Genomic DNA, 23122 nt, shown 5'->3' with positions numbered 1-23122 from the left:
GGTCTCAGGTACCGCAGCTTGCGGTGGCCACTCAGAGGCTCGCAGAATGACACCGGCGGGATGTTCTGGTGTGAGTGGTACAGCATGTTCAGCTCCCACTCTGCGCGCGAGGGATTCCAGCCTGGTCATGAGAGACCCTGGGGTAGGAGCCTGTGGCCTGTAGCCTGTGGTGGTGAGGTACCCTAGTCCAAGCCCACCGTCGTCGATGGTCCCTATGGAGAGAGAGTGTGTGTGTGGGTGTGTGTGGGTGTGACCGCTGCCGAAGGGACCGAGCCGTATGATGCTGTGAGCAACGGGCCACGGCAGGTCGTCGTTGTCATTGTCATCACTCATGTTGTGCCATCATGGTCCTCCTCCATCGGAGGGTCGCACTCGCAGCGAGACAGATCGACTGTCAAACAGAGCTGGAATGAGGGGTTCAATTGCCTGCCGAAGCAGCCTCAACGTCAACGCTCGTGTTGGCAAGGACACGGACGCCCACAGGACTGAATGAGGTCTGCGAGCCCCAGCCCGGATGAAGGTGATGGAGGGGTGGTAGACACCTTGGTCAGGACGCTGAAGGTTGGTCATGACTGATGGAATCTTCGGCAGATGCATTTCTCAGAAATCTACACCGTACGCAGTATGTTGAGGGCCATCGTCCCAAGTGCGGGCACTCGCCTAACCGTACTGCTTACTGGCAGTAATGGACTAGAAGATACGATCCTGATCGAGAGCAGAGGAGCGCTGATTCGGGATATCCGAGGCTTGGCTGAAGTCGTATGATATCCAGAAGCATTACTGCCGCATAAGAACGAACCCCGCGAGACTCGAGAGACAAGGCACGTCGGAGGCGGAAGAGGTGCAGAAGAGAGCTATGCAGAAACGGGAAGATGGAGCCGCCTCCCCCATGTCTGCTTTCGATGCTTTACAGAGTCCGCAACTTCTCGACCGCCTGCTCAGTGCTCCAGGCTCCGGAGCACTCCTCATGGTATCCCGTCAGCTGCAAGTCGCAACATCGTGTCGACGGTAAGCTGCTCAACTCTCAAGACACCGGGCGGCGCGCCGACCCACCGTTGGGGTACCTTATCTGCGGGGGAGGGGCCCCGTAGGATGCTGGAAACAGGCATGACATGGCCATGGCATCTGGTGGGGGGCACGGCAGTTGTAAATGCGCTCACCTGCTCTCTCAGGCTCTCTCTCATTGTGAGTCTCACTCCCTCTCTCACTCTCACTCTTGGCTGTTGTTTCAAGCACTTGTAGCCTCAATCTTGGGTGATTTTGAGTCTTGACGGCCTCAGGCAAATACAGTAGAGCCGTCCTCTCCCTAATTAGAAGCCCTTTGTTCACAAATCCTCGGCCTCCCAGGCCAGGATTCCGGCCCATTCTCGCCATCCATACATAGTAAACATATACAGTCCCCTTTGTCATCGTGTCTCACTCCTTTGGCTCGCCGACAACGCCGAGACGGGCGAAAGAACAAGAAATATTTGCCTTCATTACTGATCATGAACTCATAATTCCATAGCAATCAGAGACATCCAAGCTCAACTTCGATCCGACTTTCATTTGCCGACTTTCTGGCCCGGAGTCCATCCCAACTCCCGTAGTCCAAGACATCACAGGGCTCCACGTATGGGGTTGATCCATAGAGAACCCCTTCCTTGCCAACGCAGTAGTCTTCTTGGTCCCTGACGCAGCGTCGCTTGGAATGGGACGTGATTGGTGCTGGGGGCGACGGTCAAACGCTTTCGGCCCCGAAGGAGGGAGAAACAGGCGCCGGACCCTCCCCTTCATGCCCTGATACCTTGTTTTCACCGCAGACACGGAGCCTTCACAAGCACGAGCTTGTGGAAACGAGATGCTCGTATGGACGCGCCCTAGCGAAGCGAACGGCACAGTTGCGATCTTCGTACGTGTATGAGCCTTTCTCCAAGCCTTCGGCCTCGGTGTCCATTCATCCTCCGCCCTCCGAACCACTCGGCTTCGCTCGGCCCTCTCGTCGGCCCTCTCGTCGGAGTCTCCTGTTCCCATTCAGCAGTTCTGGAACCACCTCCCCCAACCACGCGCCGCATAGCCGCTCCCGCCCCGGACATCTGGCTTCACTGACAACTCAGGGGTTCCCCGCACATGCATCACCCAGTGACGCCTTACCGCCGCAAGGGTTAGGTACCACAGTAGCCGAGGGATGGCACATTGTATTATCTGAGATGTGGTTGGGTTACAGCACATGAGCTTGACGTCTTGTTGCTTCTTCGAACCGTGTCGCAAAAAGAAAGTTCTTGCCCGTTTTTGCAGATTTGAAGCGTTCCCAGTCAGGACCAACCCGGCGAAAGCATTCCAGAATTGTATATGACACCACAAGAGAGACAGGTGAACCAGTCCGCAGTGCAGATTCACATCATACCGAGTAAAGATACTTGTTACACATAAGAGTGGAAAATCAACCCAGAGTTGGACTGTTTTACCGCTCAGCTTTAGACTGTCAGACTGAAGCTGGAACAGAAGTTAGAAACAACATCTACAGGCCTCAATGATGTACACTAAATAATGACTACACCCGGTTCTTAAACAAGTAGCCTCGAGATTCAGTTCTCCTCGGCTCGGCAAATGATCCGGCCAGCTCTGTTGATCGCACCCAAACCCCAAAGCCCCAAAAGCCAAAAGTAGGGCCGCCGTCTGGATACAACTTCCCTTACCGTGTTAGCACAGTAGACCAACCTTCCATCTCACGTGTCGAAGGCCGAAAGAACCGCACGCTTGTGCGCCGTCGCGCCGCCCTAAATGCTACCCCAGTGGTCTATGCTACCGTTCGCGAGGGAAAGTCGCCGGTTCGGCGGTTCAAAGTAAAACGGACCATGTATTCCAAAGCGTCTCTAGTGTAAAGGAATTCGAATCTCCTAGTTCAAGGGTTCACGAATGAGAAATGTCTCTTGGATGTCGGCGAGCTAAACTATTCTCTTGTGTCTTATCTCCAGCTCGTCACTCTCACTCGCTCCAAGTAAGTCAAGCGGTTTCTCGCTCTCGCGATCGAAACAAGACACATCTCTCGATCTCTATTCACACTATACGAGAGAGAGAGAGAGCGAGAAGGCTGTCTGCAGTTGACAATTACGTCTCAGTGAGACATCGCCAAACCCTTCCAGGGACCAACCCTCATCCTCCATCTCCCGCTCTTTCAAATCCTCCTCCCAAAAATCATCTGCCGAAGGCCCCACGGCCAGCGCACCCCAGTCGTGCCCCCCATCCTCCCAAGGGCCCCAACCAACGGGCCCCAGTGTCACGGCGTCGCCTACGTGGCTTGTCAGCCCCCCCGAAGCCAAAATCTTCGGCAGATGTTTTTGCGCGTGGTCTGGCGGCCGCCGCAACCAGAGGAGCCTGAGGGGGAGGTTCCAGAGGTTCCAGAGCCCGGGGCGCCTTTCCTCCCCTTCTGTCATCCCGTCTTCTGCTCCTTACTGTGTAGGTTATGGCCATTGTTTCCCACGCCCCTCTGCGCCGGCCGTTCGCTTCCTTTGCCCAGCCCCCCAGCCCAATGACACGAACAGGTGGGATCGGATCGGAGGTGCCCACGTGGGAAGAAGAGGGAATCGACACTACACAGACTATTCTTTGGCCGCTCACCTATGCCGTTTCCGGATCCTGCTATAGCTCTTCTTTAACTCCGTACTAAGACGACACAACCTCGCGGCGTCATTTTGACGTCGTATCGTGGTATCGTCTCTCCATGGTCAAATCTTCAGCAGAGCCTTCATATCAAAATTGCTGCTGCTGTTCTGACCGTTAATTAACGCATGAATCATGCTGTTCGCTAATTGAAACCGCATAGAGGAAACGGTTTGGTAATCATTGAAATCCTCCGAAACACTGATTCCGAGTCATCACCTCTGATTACGCGTGAGGTAAGGTAGTAGGCGAAACCCTGCGCGCAGACATGAGGGGATTTGATGAATCGAGGCTTTCTCATATGCCCAAAATGATGATATTGAGACGCTGGCTACGAACGTGTGGGTATCCTCAAAAACAATAAACTTGCAGCTAGTGTATCTCAATAAGCCGGCACTTGACAGCTCAAGCTGCCGCAAATGCCGGAACTTCCTTGCCTCTCGATGCTGCGTGTGCTCTGGCGCTTTGCTTCAGCAAACTGATCATGGCTATGACTTCGTCTTCGCCGCGTTTAAGCATCATTGCGAGCGCTTGAGTATCAACATCTGGCCTTGCGGACAACGTCTGTAGAAGCCACTTGGCATCTGCTTCAGGCCAGGCAAAGGGCTCAACGTCCACCGATCCTCGCGTAGTATCTAGACGGCGATCCACTGGTCCCGTCTGCTGTCTCCCGTACCTGCTTTGTTGACTCTGTGGCGGGGAGCCTGCCACTCTGCGTGCTTTCTCAGCTGCAATCCGCTCCTCCAGTCGCCTATCGCAAAACTCCCGTTGTCGTCGTCTAGTCTCTTCGTATTCGTGCCGCTCTCGCTCTTCCTTCTGTTTCTTCTCACCAAACCGCTGCTCGTAAAGTCGTTGCCGCTGAATCGTGTGATTGACCTTGGTCCAAGTTGCATCCAGCTCTCGCTTGAAGCCTCGTACATACTCGGCCAGTTTTCCTCGACTGAGCTTCTTGGATAGTAGTTGCTCCTTCTGCCTCCTCCTTGCAAGGTTTGAGAGCATGCCATAGTATAGCTTCTCAATCCAAGCAATGAGTCTGTGCATAATTTGCAACATCGGTTTGGTGAACGACCCGGTGTAATGTGACGTGTTGTGCTCAGTACCCTTTTGGAATACATTTCCAAGCGTAACCACAAGCAAAGGAATGACACTTTCGTACAGCTCCTTAACGAAACGTGGCGCCGGCATATCAGATTCGTCGCCGGGGCTGGGCTTCTTCGCTTTCGTGGCCATCTTATTAACAAGTGTGTCGACTTCCTTGAAGGTGCGCCTGGCATCGACCGCATCTGCGTCGCTCGAATGCAAATAGTCGCATTGCTTACTGAAAAGGGGCGCGCGAGGTGCTCCTTCCCAGAAGTCGTTCAGTAGTTGAATGCGGTCCCAGAGAGGCTGAGTTCTCTGTGAAAGTTGCGCCGACCCAGTTGTGAGGTCAATTGCTCTTCCATCCTTGGAGCGCATCCAACCCACCCCATTCATTAGCTCCTTGATGCTCTTCAATGATGGTGATTTCACTGGCGCCGCAGTCAATCGGTCTTGGTCTTCGGGCTTGTGAAAGATGAAATGATCGTCCGGGTACTCGTAATCAACCTCCGGGAAAAGGTCAGGAGTCGGCGGGTCCATATCATCAACCAAACGACGAAGCTGCTGCGTTGGCTCTATTGGATGTGGCTCCATTTGGGAGTCGGTATCACCTGGATAGGCATCATCCTCCCTTGCCTGTGCAGACGGCGGCAACTCGGCCAGAGTCGGGTCGTTGTAAAGTTGCTCATCGTTACCCTCCTCGTCGTCTTCCTCTGCGCTCTGAGTCTCGCGCTCGACAAACAGCCCATTTCCGGTGTCTGGGACTTGTGAATCAGATTGCGAATCGGACGATTCTTCCTCTTCGTATGACGACACTGAGAGGTCGACTGCGACGGCAGACCCTCTAGGTGGGCTACTCGCAAACTCATAGATATCCACTCTGGCGCCTGCAGCGGTGGCTGGTTCGTCCTCGTTATCCGGATCTGTCGTCGGTTGAGAAACGTCGAGATTCGACAAGCCTTTACTTGATTTCGTCGCTTTCGTTCTTGAAGGTCGACTGGGGTCTTGTGTCTGCACCCTTCCAGCACGACTCGCATTCGTACGATGGGTATTCGTTGCTTCCTTACGCAATGTATCTACCCGGAGATCCTCACGCATCTTCCTCGGCCGACCTCGTTTTCTGACATTCTCCAGGAGAAATCGTAAGCTTCTTGAAGTAGTTCAGAATGGCTTAAGCTCACTTGTGGTTCGATCGGCGCCTCCGCTGCCAATGGTAGAGCTATACTTTCGCCATGGTCGTTTGTTACTTCTTCATCTTCTTCGTCTGGACCATCTTCCATAGTCTGGTCATCTCGTTCGCCTTGACCATCTTCTTCGTCGCTGCCTTGGTCGACGTCCACCTGATCTTCTTCCTCCACATCTTTCTGACTCCTCCGTCTTCTCTTCACTCGTATGGCCTCGAAATCCCTAATGTCTTCCACATCAACGTGACCGAGACGTTTGCTGCGCCGGGTTCCCGCCGGAAGCTCATCGATGCTGCTGGTCGGTATGGCCTTCTCGACATCCCCCGCAGCTTGGCTCTTTGTCGGCCGACCAGGTCGTTTCCTGGTGGCTACCGGCATTGCCGTCTCACGACCGGGGAGAGGTCCAGTTATGTCCTAGTAGGGAATTAGACTTGAGGAATGGGCTCTCAAGTAAAGCGATGCGACCGCGATGAATTTCAGTGCTCTTGGCGTCTCATTGTCGACGATCCGTCGTTCGTCCAATGACGCGAACGAAGCAGCTACCATAGAGTCTCACGACAGGAACGCGCTCCTAATGCCTTCCGACCAGAGCGCGTTCCGAGCAGGGATCATGGAGCTAGTGCCCGCAGGCGGGGCCGGCGAAGACCCCTCCTTCCGGCTGAGTCAGCAATAAGGGTACCCTTACTTCAACGGACAGAGACGTTCATATTTCTTAAGTCAGCATGTTCAACACCATCTTGAAGGATTGTGCTTACGACAGAATGCACAGGCAACCCGATGGCCACTGCATCCGAATGCGGTTTCGGAGACTTCTCTTTGCCTTGGAGGGCTGCGTCCGCCAAGCGGTATTCACATGTTCACCCTTCATCGTACTTGACTCGGTCTCCTCCCCGATGATAGCTCATCGCTCCCTTGATGGAAACCTCTTTCAAAGTATTGATCGAAATGTCTTCATTCCCTTCTGTGACGCAGCAGAGCATCTGAGCTCAATGGTCATCGAGTTGGCCAAGTTGCCGGGGCCGAATACGATGAGATGGAGCAAATCCTCCATCAGGACGTTATCAACACAGGTTTTGACGGAAAGAAGTAGGCTTGGTAGCTTGCAAGCGCAACGCTCATTACCATGGACGGGTTTCTTATCAATCCCTATCTATGGCCTTGGAATTTCTTCAATGCAAAGCGTCATTGAGTCTGACCCAAAAACAGCGGTCTGACATGGGCTTCTCGAGATTTGGCTTTCGTGATAGGTTTGCGGATGAGTTTGAGGTAATCCGACGAGGCGAAAGAAGCCAGCATCATGGCAGAGGCAACCCTTACCCTCACACCACTTCTAAGCGTACCCGAGATGGGAGCTTACTCTCTTTAACCAACACACAGACTCGTCGAACATGGAGGTCCATGTCAAACAACGACGTGTTCCAACCCAATCGCTATCCAACTCCACCGCGTTTCACACACAACCTATCGGACGCTGATCTCCTTCTGCACCTCTCACTCGTTCATCGGTCTTTTTCAGCTGAAGTGCTCCTCTTCTATCTACCTGGCATCAGTTGGAAACAATCGTGCCGATCGTGCATGATGCGGCTCAGCAAGTAGAAGCCACAGGCCCACAGCCTTTCCTTTTCGTCTGAAAAGCTGCGACATGTCCCGTTCCCGCCTTCAGCTTCCCGGAGCTAGAGCTTCATGCCGTCATGTAGCGTCGGAGCTTCTTTTGGCCATGGACGTATGGTGGCGACCGCGTCCGTTTCGTCCCTACTCGGTTCTTGGCCAGACACGCCAAAACTGTGTTGGGAAGCGCAAGGAAGATTGAGGCCGTCCTTGCCGGTGTGGGTGTCGAGGTGCCGGGCAATAGGTAGGTTCTTCCCGTCCCGGACACGAGCCAAATAAATCTTGTTGCCGGAAGCAACGGTCTACTCGATCAAGCAATTTGCAACTACAAAGCAGGTTTTTGGCTTTTTATGACATTCGAGAGTTGAAGAAAAGTTCCAACGGGGTCGGCAATTTCTTTTTCGGCGAGGCTTACACTTGTTATCATTGTTTCTTCGTTTTGACTTTGGGTTTTCGCTATAGGAGCCTATCTACATATGCCAGCTATTTGTCTTTGCAACAAGACTGATTTAATGTCGATTGCCCTTCAATTCGATCCTTCACGAGCTCCTATCGACGAACGGCGCCGTCGCCCAAGATGCGTTTCAGCGTGGGAATTGCGTTTCTTCTTGGCCAAGCCATGGCCTCACCTCACTCGCTTCAGCAACTCCAGCAAAGACAGGACAACAAAGACTGCCCGCCAATCCACATCTTTGGGGCACGAGAGACGACGGCACCGCCGGGCTTTGGTGCCGCGGCCGGCATCGTCGACGACCTCACCAAGGCAAACCAAGGGGCCACGAACGAGGCCATCAGCTATCCCGCATGCGGTGGTTCGTCAGACTGTTTGGGCATCAGCTACGCGGACTCGGTGAAGAATGGGACTGCGGCTGTTGCCACGGCCGTGAATGACTTCAACAAGAAATGCCCCAAGACGAAGATTGTCATGCTGGGATTCTCTCAAGTATGTCTTGCATATTGACGTTGCATTAGCAGAGGCAGGTCTGACTGACGGAAACCAGGGAGCTCAAATCATGGATAACGCTTACTGCGGCGGTGGAGACAGCATTGAAGGAGTCAAGGACGTCAATGTTCTCATCTCCAACGAGGCGCTCGGCGCGGTGAAAGTGGCCATCTTCATGGGCGACCCACGTTATGTCGCTGGCCTTCCCTATGAGGTTGGCACATGCAAAACGCAAGGGGTAAGTTGGTGGAAGAAACTATGTTAGACGGAAGAAGTAGCTACTAACGCATGTCAGTTCGCACCACGACCTCAGGGGTTCCAATGCCCGAATGGAGGAAATATCAAGTCATTCTGTGATTCAGCAGACCCGTTTTGCTGCAACGGCAATGATCCTGTTGCTCATCTACAGTATCCCAGCATCTACGGCGACCAGATTAAACAGTTTGTGAGCGACAAACTAAAATAGAGGAAACGCGAAAGAAGGTTAGAGCACATCCTACCGAGTACACCATCAACCTCGACCCATGGAGACTTGCACTTGCAAACCATTCAACCTGGGCGTACCACCAACTCCAGGGCCGCGCGGCCTTTGATCTAATAGATGGCCCCTTCGAAACAAGAGCCATTGTGTCTTCTTGTCGTCAGACTGTTACCTTTTTTTTCGCACCTGTACCAAAGAGCTCAACCAGAGGTACATACAGTCCATAATAGGGAGGCCATAGACGGCGCTCAGACAGACCGAGGTTTGGATAGAACCTAAGCATAGACGTAATTAATACAATATGATACATACTTTCGGTCTCGTCTCGGTCTCGCACAAGCGGTAGAAAGTGTGAGTCCGCTTGACACGTCCGAAAGTCTGCTTCGACGCGAAAGTCAATTCAGTGTGTTGTGAAGAAAGTTCAATCAGGAAGTCGGGAGAAAATAAGCTTGAAGCGGGAGAGAATCTCTATTGTTCGCAGACCCTGCAGTCATGGTCGCTGACTAAGGCACTGTCTCGTTACTCCACAGTGGTTCACCCCTCCATCATCTCAAACAATGTGCGCTTACAGAGTAGAGCTCCAAGCTATCGTCCACAGCCACAGCCAGAAGAACCTCATACAACCACATCCAACCCAACATCTCGACCCCTTTCGTCCCAACCCACGAGAGTACACACACCAGCAAATCACAATGGATCCTCCAAAACCATCGCCATCAGCCTCGTCAACAACACCACTCGAAAAACCATCCTTCCCCGCCATCACACCCCTCCCAAAGGCCCCGCGCACCTTCCAAACCCCCACCAAGCGCATCAACACCGGCACCGACCTCGCAACCTTTCTCACAACAACAGCCTACCGCGACATCCTCCTCTTCCTCCTCCAGCTCAACCGCTCCCTCTGCCCGCGCCGCAACCCGACCCGCCCAACGGGACCCTCCACAACCTACACGCTCTCTTCCGTCCCCTCCACGCCCGAACGCGGCCTTCCGCCCTCCATAGCCCGCCTCCAGGCCCTCCTCGCCGAAGCCGAAGCCCTCATCGACCTCGCACCTCCGGATCCGGGCCCCCGCCGCTTCGGCAACGTTTCCTTCCGCAAGTGGCACGAGCTCCTCGCCGAACGCGCGCCCGCCCTGCTGTCCAAGCACATCCCCAACTCTGTCCTCGCTTTCCCCGCGACGCCGTCCTCCGAGCCGCCCGCCGCCGAGCTCCTGGCGTACCTCCTCGGCTCATTTGGCTCCGCGCAGCGCCTGGACTACGGAACGGGCCACGAGCTCGCCTTCCTAGCCTTCCTTGGCTCGCTCTACAAACTCTCCTACTTTGCCGACGACACCACCACCGCAGCCGCCTCAGAAAATGGCAAACCCAATCCTGCAGCAGCAGCACCAGACACATCCGCCCTAGACCGCACCATCGTCCTCGGCGTAATCGAACCCTACCTCCGCGTCATCCGCCGCCTCATCCTCACATACACCCTCGAGCCAGCAGGCTCCCACGGCGTATGGGGCCTCGACGACCACTCCTTCCTCCCCTACATCTTCGGCTCCGCCCAGCTCGCGGCGCCCGTGTCCGCGGACTCGGACCCGATGCCGACAGAGGGCTCCGTCCGCGGCGCGCCCAAGACGGGGGACATTGTCAAGCCCGCCGTCGTCGAGGACCAGCGCTCCGAGAACATGTACTTCTCCGCCGTCGGGTTCATCAATGACGTGAAGAAGGGTCCGTTTTGGGAACACAGTCCCATCCTCTTTGACGTGTCTGGTGTCAAGGACGGTTGGGGCAAGATCAATAAGGTAAAGCCCACGTTCTTCTCGTACCAGTGTAGGGTAATCACTGACATCCTTCTTAGGGCATGCTCAAAATGTTCAACGCAGAAGTCCTCCAAAAGTTCCCCGTCGTCCAGCACTTCACATTCGGCTCCCTCTTCTCCTGGGACCAAGACCCCAACGCCGCGCCCGTATCCCAGTCCGTCCACGCCGCGAACCAGCCCTCGTACAACTACCCAGCAACAACGGCGCCGCCTCCGCCCCAAGCCGGTGCAGGCACGGCCGCGCCGTGGGCGACAGCAGGTGGTGCTGGTGCTGGTGCTGGTGCTGTTCCAATGGGTCGCATGCCCCCTCCTCCGCCCGGCGGCGCAGGAATCTCCTACTCGCGACAACCGCCGCCGCCACCGTCATCCGCGGCTTCGGCGAGGGGGCCGCCGCCGGGTATGATGGCCATGCCCCCTGGCGCGCAGCAGGCGAGACAGGGCACGGCCGATGCGCAGATTGCGCTGACCAAGGCGCCGTGGGCAAAGTGATGTGACCGAAAAGAAAAAACGGAGGACGTCATGAGTTAGATGTAATAGATACCCCGACTGATTATGGCTCAAGCTGAGCAGAGGTTAGTCTGAACGCCTGGGTGGAGATGGGACCTAAAAAAGGCAAAGGACCAAGACGCGAGCCGGGGAGTGGTCGAACGAGACCAATGGTATCTGCATAGCCTGGAGATACAACTTGTGAATACACCGCTTTTGTTGCTCCGGTGTGTCTATACCGTCTGGAGACAGCAGTTCGTAGACGAGAAGGAAAGACAAAGATCATATCAGTTCAAGAAAGTACGCTCGATTCAACTACTCGACTAATGGGTATCCGACAATTAAGCAAATGAACATGATTAGACCAATGGTCTGAAAGCAAGAAACCATCTAAACCCCCAAATGTGTGTATGTGCCGCTTATTCTCCTCCTGTGACTGGAGTGGTTTCGTCATCATCGTGGAGAGCAGCATTTCGAAATATGACGCTACGGGGTTGGTTCGCTTGCATCAATCACTCTCCCTCCTCTACCAACCAAGTCCCACGACCTCTGGTCGAGTCTAGTCCTTCTTCAACCAGATGACACTGTGATTCCGAAACCAGTCATTGGAGCCGAAATCCAACGGCGCAATCTAGGCGGTGGCAGCGGCCTCCTTCTTCTCCTCGGGCTTGGCAGCCTCGGTGGGGGCAGCGGCGGCCGGAGCAGCGGCGGCAGCGGGCGCGGGCGCGGTCTCAGCAGCAGCGGGCGCGGTCTCAGCAGCAGCGGGCGCGGCGGCCGGGGCGGTGGGTGCGGGAGTCTCCTCCGTCTTCGCGGGCTCGGTGGCGGCCGGGGCAGCAGGGGCAGCAGGGGCAGCAGCGGGAGCGGGCGCAGTGGCGGGCTCAGGGGCCTTGGGGGCCTCGGCGGCTACGGCAGGGACTGCGGGCGCGGCGGGAGCTGCGCGAAGCGCATCGGGTCAGTCATCTGTTTATTTTTTTCCCCTTTGTGAAATTTGCGCAAGGTTAGTTGGGGAGACTCACCAGCCTCGGGAGCCTTGGCGGGCTCGGTGGTAGCAGGAGCAGCATCCTCCTTCTTGGCCTCAGGCTCGGGGGCCTTGGCTGGCTCAGCAGCGGCAGCGGGAGCGGGAGCAGGAGCAGCAGCGGGCTCAGCTGTTCGTAGTCAGTCAGTACGTGGTTATCGAGGCGACGATCTGGTAGGAGAATGTTCGCGAGAACGAGAGGAACTGGAAGGGAAAGACAAACGTACTGGCCGGGGCAGCCGCGGGAGCAGCTTCAGTCTTGGTGGGCTCGGTGGCAGCGGGCGTGGTGGTCGTCGCAGCAGGCTTGGCCTCGGCGGGCTTTGCCTCGGCCTTCTTCTCGTCCTTCTTCTTGAAGATGGCCTTGAACTTGGACTTGAGGTTGTCCAGGGCGTCGATGGCTAGTTGGGAAGCATCGCGTGTTAGTGATTTTTCTTGGCACTTTTGATTCAGATATCTGTTACGTCGTCGCGCATCTTTGGGAGGGTCTGATAGCCTCTCTTGCAGCTTTCGCAGTAGACGACCAGGGAGAACTTGGGGAAGGGTAGAAAAGGGCAGACTTACGAACTCCAGGCATGATGACTGATTTCGAGGGAGGATGTGTGTGTAAGAGGTGGTGTCGTCGTGTTTGTGCTATGTATGTACGTGTGTAAGCGATTGCGGCGATGAAGCTAAGATACTCGGCGACGATGGATGCTGGAGAGATGTAGTTGGGACGACGACGGGGTCAGGGCAGGTCTATGTAAGAAGCAAGAAAGTCAAAAAGAGGCCACCGACGATGAGGTGGGCAAAAAGGGCCAAGGGCCGGGGGGTGTTCCCATTTCTCAGAGAGGATGGAAATAGACGGTACAGATAGACGCCCACCGCAGAGCAGGCCTCAGGGAAGGGTCTCGTCTCCAGGTCTCGTCTCAGCATAGCATAGCACAGCACAGCATGGCAGTCACGCGTTGGCCTTGGCATAAGTCTTTCTCTCTCTCTCTGCATGTACAGTATAAAGTACCTTAAGAGGCATGACGGCGGGCGGTGAGGTGGGCAACCAAGGGAAGAGCCCAGGATGCCATGCCGGGACTATCCAGCCAAAAGCAAAATGATCAAGGTGGGAACCAATGGGCTGCATGACTTCCCTGGCTGAGGCAGTGACAATCAATGGGGATTCGGGGAATGGGGCATGCATGGCCTGTATCCGTAGGTACTTGTTGATGATCCTCGTCACTTGTCATACGTCTCTTCTGTCCTTCTTGTTCCAACAAACGCCTGGTGTTGGTGTTGATGTTGGCTGTTGGTTTTTCTCGCCTTGTTCTTCAAGTAGTAAACACAATGGAATATCAGGAAGAAGCATCTCTTTGGCCATCTCGAGTTCCATTGTCTGTAACTTGTAAGGTTCTTGTCCGGACTCATTGCGGATACTAAGAGGCAGTGAAGTGTGGTAGGGATGGCAGCTGCACGGCCTTCCCACTAACAGATGCACGGGGCCAGTAGTGGCGGTACGTATCTGAGCTTAGCCTACGAGAACTCGTCAAGTCCCGTCTGCCAGTCTGGAGAGACCCGTGGAGAGCACATTATGAGCTTGGTCCATCCATCATCGAAGAAGAGATTGTTCTGGCGTCTCTACAGGTGGACATATCTCATAGCGTACGGAGTAGAGAGTCACTCTACTGTCTAGTATCCCCCGCAGCTAAACATCAGTCGAGAAAGAGTCCGATGGACCACAGTCCAAAGTTCAGAGTTCATCCGTCATCGGAGATTCGCACGCCAGTCCGTATCGTTTCCCGCTGTAAGTTTGATGAACAGGATGGGCACTCGACGGGATGCTGAAACCCTGCTTTTTCTGCCCCCCATCTGCCATCCATCTTCCCTCTGTGCCTCTCTGGCTGGCCGCCGTTTGCTTGCTTGCTGGCTCACTTGCAGCTGCAGGCCAAGATTCTTCCCATCTTCTGCCGCCGTGTCTGCTGCTAACGCCGCCGCTGCCGTACATCAATATCCTGCGCATCTGCCCTGGCCAAGGCATCTCATCCCATCCCACTCAATCCACCAGGCAGACCAGGCAGACTGGTGGCATCCAGACCCATCGCACGTTGGGGGGTTTCCAAGATGTGTGTAGTAGATGCCTTAGCGTCGCGCGCGTGGTTGAAGAGAGAGACATAGAATCTGACGGAATGCCGTCATTTCACTTCACGCCAGATTCAGGACCAGGGTCCAACACAATCGAGGCAACCCAACCCAGCGCACCAGACTAGGCGCTACGTGGTTTGGTTCACCATTCTGCGTGTGGCCTACCATCTATTGTCGGGATTGCTATCCCCCAAAAAGAATAGCGGGAGTAACGACGATCAGTGCGGACCACTGAAGACCAAACGTTGGATTGAATAATCGATGTCACCCGGTGGGCTTTCGAGATTGCTCGAAATTGGCGCGGATGGATCGTTAGGGGGCCCTGGCCAAGCCTGCTGCTGCTTCCCTCATCCCGCTGCGACGCTGCTCATCTCGACTCGCCTGTTGATCCTCACATTGGCAGGTTCAACGTTTTCCACGCAGAATCTACGGCTAAGATGCAAGTGCCCCGTACGGCCCCCGTACGGGTTGGAGAATAAAGTCTGGTCAAGTGTCGGCACGTGGGTGGGCACACACACACACACCACCACCCACTGCATAATTTGTATGCACCACGACGTCAACTTCAACCAAGACCGAAACCGACAAAAGTGAGTAGTGAAAGATGCGACAAAAGAGGGCGACAATCAATGGATAACATTAAAAGGGTTGAAAAGCAAAAGAATGGGGCTCAACCGGGGATCGAACCCGGGGCCTCTCGCAGAAGATGACTTGATGTAATCAAGAACCCAAAGCGAGAATCATACCTCTAGACCATTGAGCCGAACCAAGCCGTTTTGCGGCTAGGAATGCAGGGGCTGCGATGACAGGAAGCCTCGGTCAGGCGCCTATCTTCCCTGCCGAGTGGGAAGAGTGGGGGCAGACCTCTTTCCCGCCCGCGGCGTGCTGGTGCTTACTCCCCAGTGTGCCAGTGTGCCGTCAAATCCAAGGCGCGAAGAAAAGGGAAGTTGAAAAGGTCGTGTGATTTAGGTGGTGTGTAGGGTGCCGCGCTCCTTGCAAGCCGCGATAAAGATTTTTTGAGAAGAACCATGAGATTCAGAGAGGTCCCGCCGGATGTTGTTAAAGACAAATCTCGAAATTTTTTTTTCGTTTCTTGGCTGGGAGTAGCAGAAATTAATCATGAAGCGTTCGGGACCTGGCAGGCCGGCCCTTGCTAGATCCTCCAATCAATATTTAGCCCGTCTCCGCCCGCCGCTATGGTTTCCCTTGGTCAAGGACTGACTGCCTTACTTGCCTTCGTAGTGACATTTATCGGGCGGTGAAGAGGCTGTTGGCCGTGGATTAGGTTGTAGCGGGAATGTATGTAACGGCCAGCAAGCCAAACGTCGATTTTCCTTCAAGGAGATCACGGCTAGGCCAACAGCAAGTGGACCTGATAAGAGAGGAAAAGTCGTAGAATGAATGAATGCTTTTTTGAGGCTAGCATATTTAAGTACTGACATGGTCCCGTATCTGATCCTCAGCTCCTGACGACAACGAAGACCGATACCAGAGCCCAATCTCTCTACATATCATGTTAAAGTCAGAATACGTATTCACCGTGTAAGAACTGGCAAGGAGTAAGTAAGTAAAACCACGGAAGGGTGAGTGTTCATTTCTTGATGTCGAAAAGACGTTCAACATCGAGACGGATGTTGTTTAATCCTCATCCTTCACCACTGTCCAGTCAGTGACACAAGTCGATATCCCTTCTTTAAAGCAATTCTACAAAGAATGCAGCGAGAACATTGAGACAAGGGCTATACAAAGTCATGAATTGATATAAGAGTCGAAAAAATTGAGATGATGAAGCAAATCTTAGACTTATACTCGCCTCATGTGTACAGCCCCCTATTAAATCCCACCACCACGCCAACCGTCTCGTACATTGCATACATCATAAAATCGAATATACAGTCAAGTCATCAAGTCATCAATCGTCAAAACGTCCAAAATGTGCGTATACCCTCCCCATTTGCCCCCTCCGTCACCAATACAACAAACCGGTCTCAATTATGAGCATTCAACACCAACAGCACCAAATTCGCCACAACCATGACGGTAATCATCAACCAAAGCAAGACAGCAAGCACCGTAACCCACCACGAATTCGCCATCTTGACTCCCACAGCACTAAACCGCCGGGCCGGCACGACACCCGTATCGGACCCGTAGCTCGCGGCGCCGGGCACGACAGTCATATACTTGTCAAACGAAGTAAAGTAAATCAGCGGCGCCGTGATGACGGGCAACACAGTGCTCAGCACGACCTGCGTGCCCGTCAAGGCATTGCTGAGCCCGGACTGCCCCGCGACGGCGACGACGATGACGGTGGGCGTGACGCTGATGAGGCGCGTCGCGAGGCGGCGGAGCCAGGGCCGCATGCGCCAGTTGAGCGCGCCTTCGCTGACGAGTTGGCCGGCGATGGTGCAGACCAGGCCCGCGGATACGCCTGATAACAGTAGGGCAAAGGCAAAAATTATTCCGGCGGCGGAGGAGATGCTGTTGGCGAGCAAGTCGTGCATGCCGAAGATGTCAGAGGCGAGGGAGGTCTGGCCCTGGTAGAGCGCCGAACCCGCTACAATGAGAATGGCCGAGTTGACAAAGAGGGCAAAGATGAAGAGGGAGAAGACGATTTCGGCGATGGAGAATTTCATGCAGTGCTTTATGGCGGCCATGGAGGGGAAGTAAAAGACCTTGTTGTAGCTGTCGACAGTGGTCATTGTGTCGAAGCGGGGGAGTTCTTGGAGGTTGCCTTCCTTCATGTCAAAGTCTTTGAGGCGGGACTGGACGACGCCTGAGCCGAGGTGGAGGCTGTGAGGCATGACTGTTGCGCCCAAGATTCCACAAGACTGATATAATCTGTCACAGTACACATTAGCACGACCATTGGATCGCAGGAGGGCCTTCTCTACATACCCCTGAGTCTGGATGATGGAGCTGGACGGGAGGTATCCGCGGAACACCTGACCGACCGTCGTATTCTCAATCAACGAAAGCTGAATGCAGAAGCAAACGACGACGCCCAGAACAAGAAAACAAACGCCAATCTCAAAAAGCCGTAGACCGCGCATCGAACCGTCGGGGCGGTAAAAGACGACGATGAAGACGACGTCCACAATGGTGAGAACGACGCAGGCGATCAACGGCAACTTTGGTATAAGCAGGTGTATAGCCGTTGCAGTTCCAATGACGACCGCCATATCCGTCGCAACAATGGCAATCTCGGCGAGCGCGTAGACGATGATGTTCATCCATTTCGGGAGGAAGACGCGGCAGGCGGTCGCCAGATCGAGGCCCGTGATGGTCCCGAGTTTGATAGACAGCGCCTGGAGGAATATCGCAACGACGTTGCTCAGCAGAACGATGAATAGCAGGTCAAAGTGATAGGAGGCGCCGGCGGCAATGTCAGTGGCGTAGTTTCCGGGATCAACTGCATTAGACGGTCAGTCTCGGCAATCCTTTCAACACTTCCTTTTTCCAAGGATACCTACTATATGCAACGGCAATCATGAACCCGGGTCCCACAAACTTGCCAAACGTGATGAGATCGCTCCATCGCCTGTTGATCCAATTCTTCTCCCTCTTGTGAACGGTATGACCTGGCAAGGGAAGTGTCGGTCCTTCAAGGAGCGAAAATGGGCCCTCGTCGTCGATCCGCGTCTGCTTCTTGAGCGTATTCGGGGCAAAATCCTCAGTGCTGGCCGACGTGCCCTGCGACGATACAATGGCATTGAGGTTGATGAAATCCGGTGGAACGTCACTCAGTCGCCTGGACTCCGAGTGTGACTGGCCGTGTAGGGTCTGGCTGATGGTGTAGTCGGCGGTGAAAGGACTGACGCTGGATCGGCGAGAACTGCCACCTTGCTGAGCAACGGGCTCATCCAGCCATGTAGGCTTCATGGTATCCCAGGTAGCAACGACAGAGTTTGATCTGGTCCGCGATGCTACATTCCAGGGGGACGATTAGAATTATTGATGCCAATGTGTAACCTGAACAAGCAAACTCGTCAAAACTTGCCATGGGGGCGCTTATGAGCGGCAGCGTTGAACCCATTGCAAGAGCGTCAAAGGGGGGAGGGAAAAGGGAACAAAAGACTCCTCGGTTTGAGGAGGAAAACGGGAAACAGCATAGTTTTGTCACGTCCAAAGGTGCCGATGCTGAAAACGGAGCCGGAAACACTACCAGATCCTCACTCAACGGCAGAAAACATTCCGAATGCGGTCTCCGCGAAGGCCTACGGCGCCTCCGTATGAGACACCACATCGTCATGAGAGCAAGCCGTGGGAAACATCCGACCGAGCCACTGGGACGCCCCAGAAAGACGGAATGGAACCGAGCAGTGGGTTTTCTCTTCGAAACAGGTCCAGATGTGCGACGGTCCTTCTTGGCTAGTGCGGACGGGGCGGGACGAGTAAAGAAGGACGCTCCAAGAATCGCCCGCCACTAGCAGTCGGTCAAGTCTTGGAAGAATGCTTCTGGACCAGAGTTCGTGAGACCTTTTGTCCGCGTTCGGAATAGCCCGTGGGAGAGCGCACATGCTAATGTTAACCAACATGGCGAAATCAACGATTACGGCATGGCTTGCCATTTCAAGTCTGTGAGGAGCGGATAAAAGCAGAAGTCGAAGCTGTGGCGTAAACGGAGGCGCCCAACCATGTCATGTAAATTGCATCTTCTGGTTGGCCTGACTAGAAGCGAAGTTTCTTTGGTTTGAATCACTAAAGTAATAGGTATTCGACAGCCGAACTTTGTTGAAGGCTGATGTCCATTTTTTTGGTCTCTCTCTCTCTCGCTCTTCACCCTTGGCGGGCCGTTTTGGGCTTGACTCGGCCGGCCGTCTTCGGGAAGAAGTGTGTGGGACGGTCAGCTCACCGGACTGACCGGGCTCACCGAGACCCATATCACCGCAGTACCCGGCGGGGACCTGCGTGGCTCCGTACACCCCCTGTCGTCCGGTCTTGCGCTCGGCCCCCATCCGGAACGGGGTGTGGAGATGGGTTTTGTGCTGTTGAAGCTGGACCTCTTGTTGCATTCACCTAATCTTCTTGGTGTCCTTGCCAGCAGCACGTTCGCGGTCTCTCTTGGCATAGATGCCAGCAGTGAAGGGGTTCTCATAGCGCAGGGCAATTTGGTAGACGATGAAGACCCAGACAGTCAGCAGGATGCCGGCAGGCTTGCCGTAGATGAGGGCGGCGCCGAGGAAGCTCATGGTGGATCCATTGTACATGGGAGCGTCGGTAATGCTGAAGGGGAAGCCAGTCACGATGCTATCCATCAAAATGCCGAAGTAGTCACCGAGGAACGTGCCGGTAATACCCAGCTGCCATGTCGAAGAGAGAACGAGAACGTTGCCACATGCCACGAGGGCGTATCCGACATAGGTCACCGCATCGGACGCGAGAAGTGGGTGGGCTGGCTGGAAGCGCAGGGCCCGTTCGTAAAGAAGATCACGGAAAATGCCGAGAGAGAAGATGGTGGCAGCCAGACCGTAGCATGCAGCTTGCGAACGTCCGCCAGCGAGCTTGGTGAGGATCTTGCTATTGTACTCTGGGAACCGAGTTAGACGGTAGCTACGGGGACACGACCGTGGCAGCTTCACGAACCTTGTCTTGCGACGATGCTACGCAGATGTTAGCACATAACTTGGCCTGAGGCACGTTGACAATGATAGCAGAGTAACTCACTTCCAGAACAACGGGTTGAAGGCAATGGCAGCGGCAGAAACTGTTTGCAACGATCTGGGTCAGCGAGGGGAGAGGTGACGACGAGAAGCTCGAGAGAGAAAAGGGAAGGGCCCAAGCTCCACGGGTACGACACGACATGACGTACCGAGTAGGCTCTTCTGGTTGAAGTCGACCAGGGCCTTGTTGTCAATCTGGACAGGCGCCATGGCGGATTGCGAGGTCAATGAAGAGGAATGCTGGTGTAAGATACGAGAAAATTGCAAGGCAAGGCAATGGGTAGATTTCCTCTCGAAAGAAAGAAAACCGTTGAGGACAGAGAGTAGCTTATTTAGGAAGAAGAGAAGGATGGGTTGGGAAGTCTCGTAGGCTTGTGACAGAAGCTTGCTCCACCCCAGGTATTTATGTTAGCGGGGACACCTGGCCATAGCGTCTCGTCATAACGCAGTAATGCACCGCTGGGGGGGGGGGTCCAAGGGTGCGGTTTTACGTCCTTAGGTAACCAAAGGAAGTACATCCTACGGTATTACCTTTCTGTACTATGAGGTACCTTTACCGTTTGCTCTTAGCCTTAGGTTTCCTTTCTTCACGGGGTTTCGACGGTCTTCGGGGCTGGGGTAAAATTCCCTCCATCCCCCGCCGCAGCTATCCGATCCTTGACGCGGCAAACGGTAGCTCGAGACACCAAGTTCCTTTGCCAGCACATCCAACTCATCTCATTTCTCCAAAGACTCTGCAACGTAAGGCAAAGCAGTACGAAATCATAACTCAAAAGGTTCATCAGGCAATCCAGCATATATATTTTGACGTAGAAAACAGCGCGCCGCCTGGACCAATTCGCAATATGGGGGGGTATCAATTGCAACGTCAACCGCCAAACACCAGAACCCAGAGACAATCCCTCAAAGTAAGCCAACAACGCCCGGGCACCCATTCACCTGCGATTCCTAGTCTTCTTGGCTACGGTGCCCGTGTCTTCTTCCTCGTCGTCCTGGCCCTTCTTGAGATCCTCCGTGAGGCCCCACTTCTCCTTGTCGTACCAGTCCTCGCCGTCAGACATATCTCGGTTGGCACCACTGTGCGCTTCCGACTTGGACCACTCGAGAACTGTGTTGCGCAACCGATTGGCTTTGAGAAGGCCTTCGTGGAGCTTCATAGCACCACGGCAGACCTCCTCTTGTTTTTGCACGTACAGAGCTAACAGGCGGCGGATATCCTCGGCCTCTGCCTCCGGTAGACCCACATCTCGGTCTGGACGAGCGTTGGCCGGCGGTCGGAAGAATGGGTGAACAAAGGTTTCGTCCGCCGCCTCCGATGCCGTTGCCATTGACGGCGCATGCGTACCGTTGCCATCAGCCACTTCTGTCCCGGGCTGCGACGGAGGTATCGCGTTGCCATCATGCATTTCGACATCGACCGCCTTTTGTTTCTGCTTCTTGTCGGCTTTGCTTTCGGCCTGTGTCTCCTTGGCTACCGTGCTGGGCTTTGTGGTTTCGCCGTTTGCTGCCTGGGATGCGTCTGCTTCAGGTCGAGGGTGCTCCTTATCTGGCTTTTCAGGTGCGAATTTCGCAGCGTCTCCCTTCTCCGAGCCGGCATCAGTCATAGTCACGTCTCCATCTTCATTCTCCTTGCCTCCAGACGCCTCGCCGTTCGTGCCGTTTGGCGCGTGTTCTGGTTTCGCATCGCCGCTCAACGTACCGGAGGAGGCGTCCTCGTTTGATCCGGCAGTGATAGCTTTCGTGTTTTGTAGGTAGCCGCGTTCGACATAGTCTGTCGAGTACAGGTCGGCATCGTCCGGACCAACCATCATGCCACAGGGCACCCATGTGTAGTCGCCGCAAATCTTTGTGAAGAGATGTCTGACCCTCCACAGCGATGCATTTTCTTTCCGTCGAACATCGCAGCTCTGCTCGGCTATCTCGTCTAGGGTCTTGGCTGTAAAGGGTTTCGAAAGGGTCGGATGTTGTGGCAGGTCGATTGAGGCAGTCAAGGGAGCCAGGATTTCTGGAAGGGGGTCAGCTGTGAATCTGGGGCCGCGATTGAGTCTCGTGGTACTGACGTTCAATTCGAATGTTGGCGTACGGGTCAAGCTCTGTGGCCGAGGCGACAGCCTCCTGGATGCGCTCCTCGTCGTCGTCGCTGTCAATTTCGTACCCTTCTTCGTCTACAATCGGAGGGTTGCGGCTGATTATTGTGCGCTGCTGGCCGGCGTAGTCGATCACCTGCAATCATCAGTGTCTGTCGGACGCCATGGGCGAGCATGCGGAAGGGACGCGCGACGTACCTCGTTATAAACTTCGGGGCCGGAGGGTGGTGCGAGTTGACCTTTGTGAGCAAAGAGTGCGCGCTTCTGGAGTTTGTGACCACGGTTGCCGTAGTGGTCAATCTCGTCGTCCGAGTCGGATTCTGCCAAGTGCTCGTTAGAAGGCGAGGTCGACACACGCTCACGGCGGGAAGGGATTCGTGTGCGTACCGTATGCTTTTCGCTTCAGAGCCTTCTTCATAGCGGCCACCGTCTCGGCGAAAAGGATCTGTTGTGTTGCCATTGCGCTGCTCGGACTCTTGCCCCCTGGCGATGTGCCCAAGCGATCACGGAGGTGTGGTTGCGGCAGCGGCAGCGGCAGCGAGAAGCAGAACGAGGGGAGAGTTGGAGTCCGGTCGGAGCTTTTTCGAGTAAAGAGACTTGTCAGTCTCAAATGACTGGTTATTGAGTTCAATTTGGATCGGGAGAGGTGTGAGAGAGAGTCATTTACGAGACCGGTTCGGGGAAAGGTGTGGTGTGGGAGAGGTGTAGGAAAGGTAGAATGGGCAGCCCTCAATTTCTGCGCGCAGCCTCTGTGACGAGGCGGGAGGAGACCAAGCAGGCGGGCGAGGCTGGATTTCCTGGCCCTGTGGAGGGTACCCAAGTGCGCTCCCACACTGACCTGATGAGTGACCTAGAGCGACTGCGCTGCGCTTTCCACTGCCAGGTTCCCGTCTGCTCTGTCAAAGTGGGTCGACCATGACCGCATTTAGGTGTGCAGCCAATCATGGCACCCAGCGTCGGCACCCACTTTACCCGATGCCGAAATGCCCTGCTGTCACTGATCGGCTGTTTCCTCCAGCG

The 23122-nt window shown here is 54.8% G+C and overlaps 8 protein-coding genes and 1 non-coding gene across 9 annotated transcripts; 3 read left to right on the top strand and 6 right to left on the bottom strand.

The window, feature by feature from the left end:
• Positions 1-4047: 4047 nt before the first annotated feature.
• Positions 4048-6281, bottom strand: BDZ83DRAFT_570317 (uncharacterized protein; the record flags this gene model as incomplete). Its single annotated transcript, XM_060504288.1, has 2 exons — positions 4048-5847; positions 5967-6281. The coding sequence occupies 2 exons, from the start codon at positions 6279-6281 to the stop codon at positions 4048-4050; spliced, it is 2115 nt and encodes a 704-aa protein (XP_060368730.1).
• A 1807-nt stretch (positions 6282-8088) lies between these two features.
• BDZ83DRAFT_570088 (cutinase) lies at positions 8089-8920 on the top strand (the record flags this gene model as incomplete). Its single annotated transcript, XM_060504267.1, has 3 exons — positions 8089-8454; positions 8513-8692; positions 8750-8920. 3 exons carry the CDS (start codon positions 8089-8091, stop codon positions 8918-8920), a joined length of 717 nt encoding a protein of 238 aa, XP_060368729.1.
• Positions 8921-9433: 513 nt separating this feature from the next.
• BDZ83DRAFT_608844 (Phosphotyrosyl phosphate activator protein-domain-containing protein) lies at positions 9434-11526 on the top strand. Its single transcript, XM_060507498.1, has 2 exons — positions 9434-10725; positions 10782-11526. The coding sequence occupies exons 1-2, from the start codon at positions 9493-9495 to the stop codon at positions 11229-11231; spliced, it is 1683 nt and encodes a 560-aa protein (XP_060368728.1). The 5' UTR covers positions 9434-9492; the 3' UTR covers positions 11232-11526.
• BDZ83DRAFT_789605 (uncharacterized protein) lies at positions 11527-12817 on the bottom strand (the record flags this gene model as incomplete). Its single annotated transcript, XM_060515697.1, has 4 exons — positions 11527-12161; positions 12245-12373; positions 12471-12641; positions 12805-12817. 4 exons carry the CDS (start codon positions 12815-12817, stop codon positions 11860-11862), a joined length of 615 nt encoding a protein of 204 aa, XP_060368727.1. The 3' UTR covers positions 11527-11859.
• Positions 12818-13836: 1019 nt separating this feature from the next.
• On the top strand, positions 13837-14588 carry BDZ83DRAFT_117322 (uncharacterized protein). The gene has a single exon (XM_060501131.1). It carries the CDS (start codon positions 14049-14051, stop codon positions 14475-14477), a length of 429 nt encoding a protein of 142 aa, XP_060368726.1. The 5' UTR covers positions 13837-14048; the 3' UTR covers positions 14478-14588.
• Positions 14589-15018: 430 nt separating this feature from the next.
• BDZ83DRAFT_t67 lies at positions 15019-15115 on the bottom strand. The gene has a single exon. It is a non-coding gene; the product is annotated as a tRNA-Pro (tRNA).
• A 952-nt stretch (positions 15116-16067) lies between these two features.
• On the bottom strand, positions 16068-18438 carry BDZ83DRAFT_117263 (metal ion transporter metal ion transporter). Its single transcript, XM_060501130.1, has 4 exons — positions 18353-18438; positions 17826-18278; positions 17251-17764; positions 16068-17193 (listed from the first exon to the last, which is right to left on the bottom strand). Exons 2-4 carry the CDS (start codon positions 18232-18234, stop codon positions 16341-16343), a joined length of 1776 nt encoding a protein of 591 aa, XP_060368725.1. The 5' UTR covers positions 18235-18278; positions 18353-18438; the 3' UTR covers positions 16068-16340.
• A 707-nt stretch (positions 18439-19145) lies between these two features.
• On the bottom strand, positions 19146-20432 carry BDZ83DRAFT_117261 (phospholipid methyltransferase). The gene is made up of 4 exons (XM_060501129.1): positions 20165-20432; positions 20020-20059; positions 19939-19955; positions 19146-19882 (listed from the first exon to the last, which is right to left on the bottom strand). The coding sequence occupies exons 1-4, from the start codon at positions 20223-20225 to the stop codon at positions 19368-19370; spliced, it is 633 nt and encodes a 210-aa protein (XP_060368724.1). The 5' UTR covers positions 20226-20432; the 3' UTR covers positions 19146-19367.
• A 75-nt stretch (positions 20433-20507) lies between these two features.
• BDZ83DRAFT_608829 (RXT2-like protein) lies at positions 20508-22856 on the bottom strand. Its single transcript, XM_060507496.1, has 4 exons — positions 22490-22856; positions 22301-22422; positions 22076-22238; positions 20508-22020 (listed from the first exon to the last, which is right to left on the bottom strand). The coding sequence occupies exons 1-4, from the start codon at positions 22560-22562 to the stop codon at positions 20951-20953; spliced, it is 1428 nt and encodes a 475-aa protein (XP_060368723.1). The 5' UTR covers positions 22563-22856; the 3' UTR covers positions 20508-20950.
• Between the last annotated feature and the right edge of the window lie 266 nt (positions 22857-23122).

The sequence above is a fragment of the Colletotrichum acutatum genome (assembly GCF_030867785.1).
Source record: "Colletotrichum acutatum strain CBS 112980 chromosome Unknown BDZ83scaffold_16, whole genome shotgun sequence".
NCBI classification, from domain to species: Eukaryota; Fungi; Ascomycota; class Sordariomycetes; order Glomerellales; family Glomerellaceae; genus Colletotrichum; species Colletotrichum acutatum.
The sequence above is the reverse complement of the archived record's forward strand: the minus strand, read 5'-3'. Positions and strand labels throughout refer to the sequence as shown.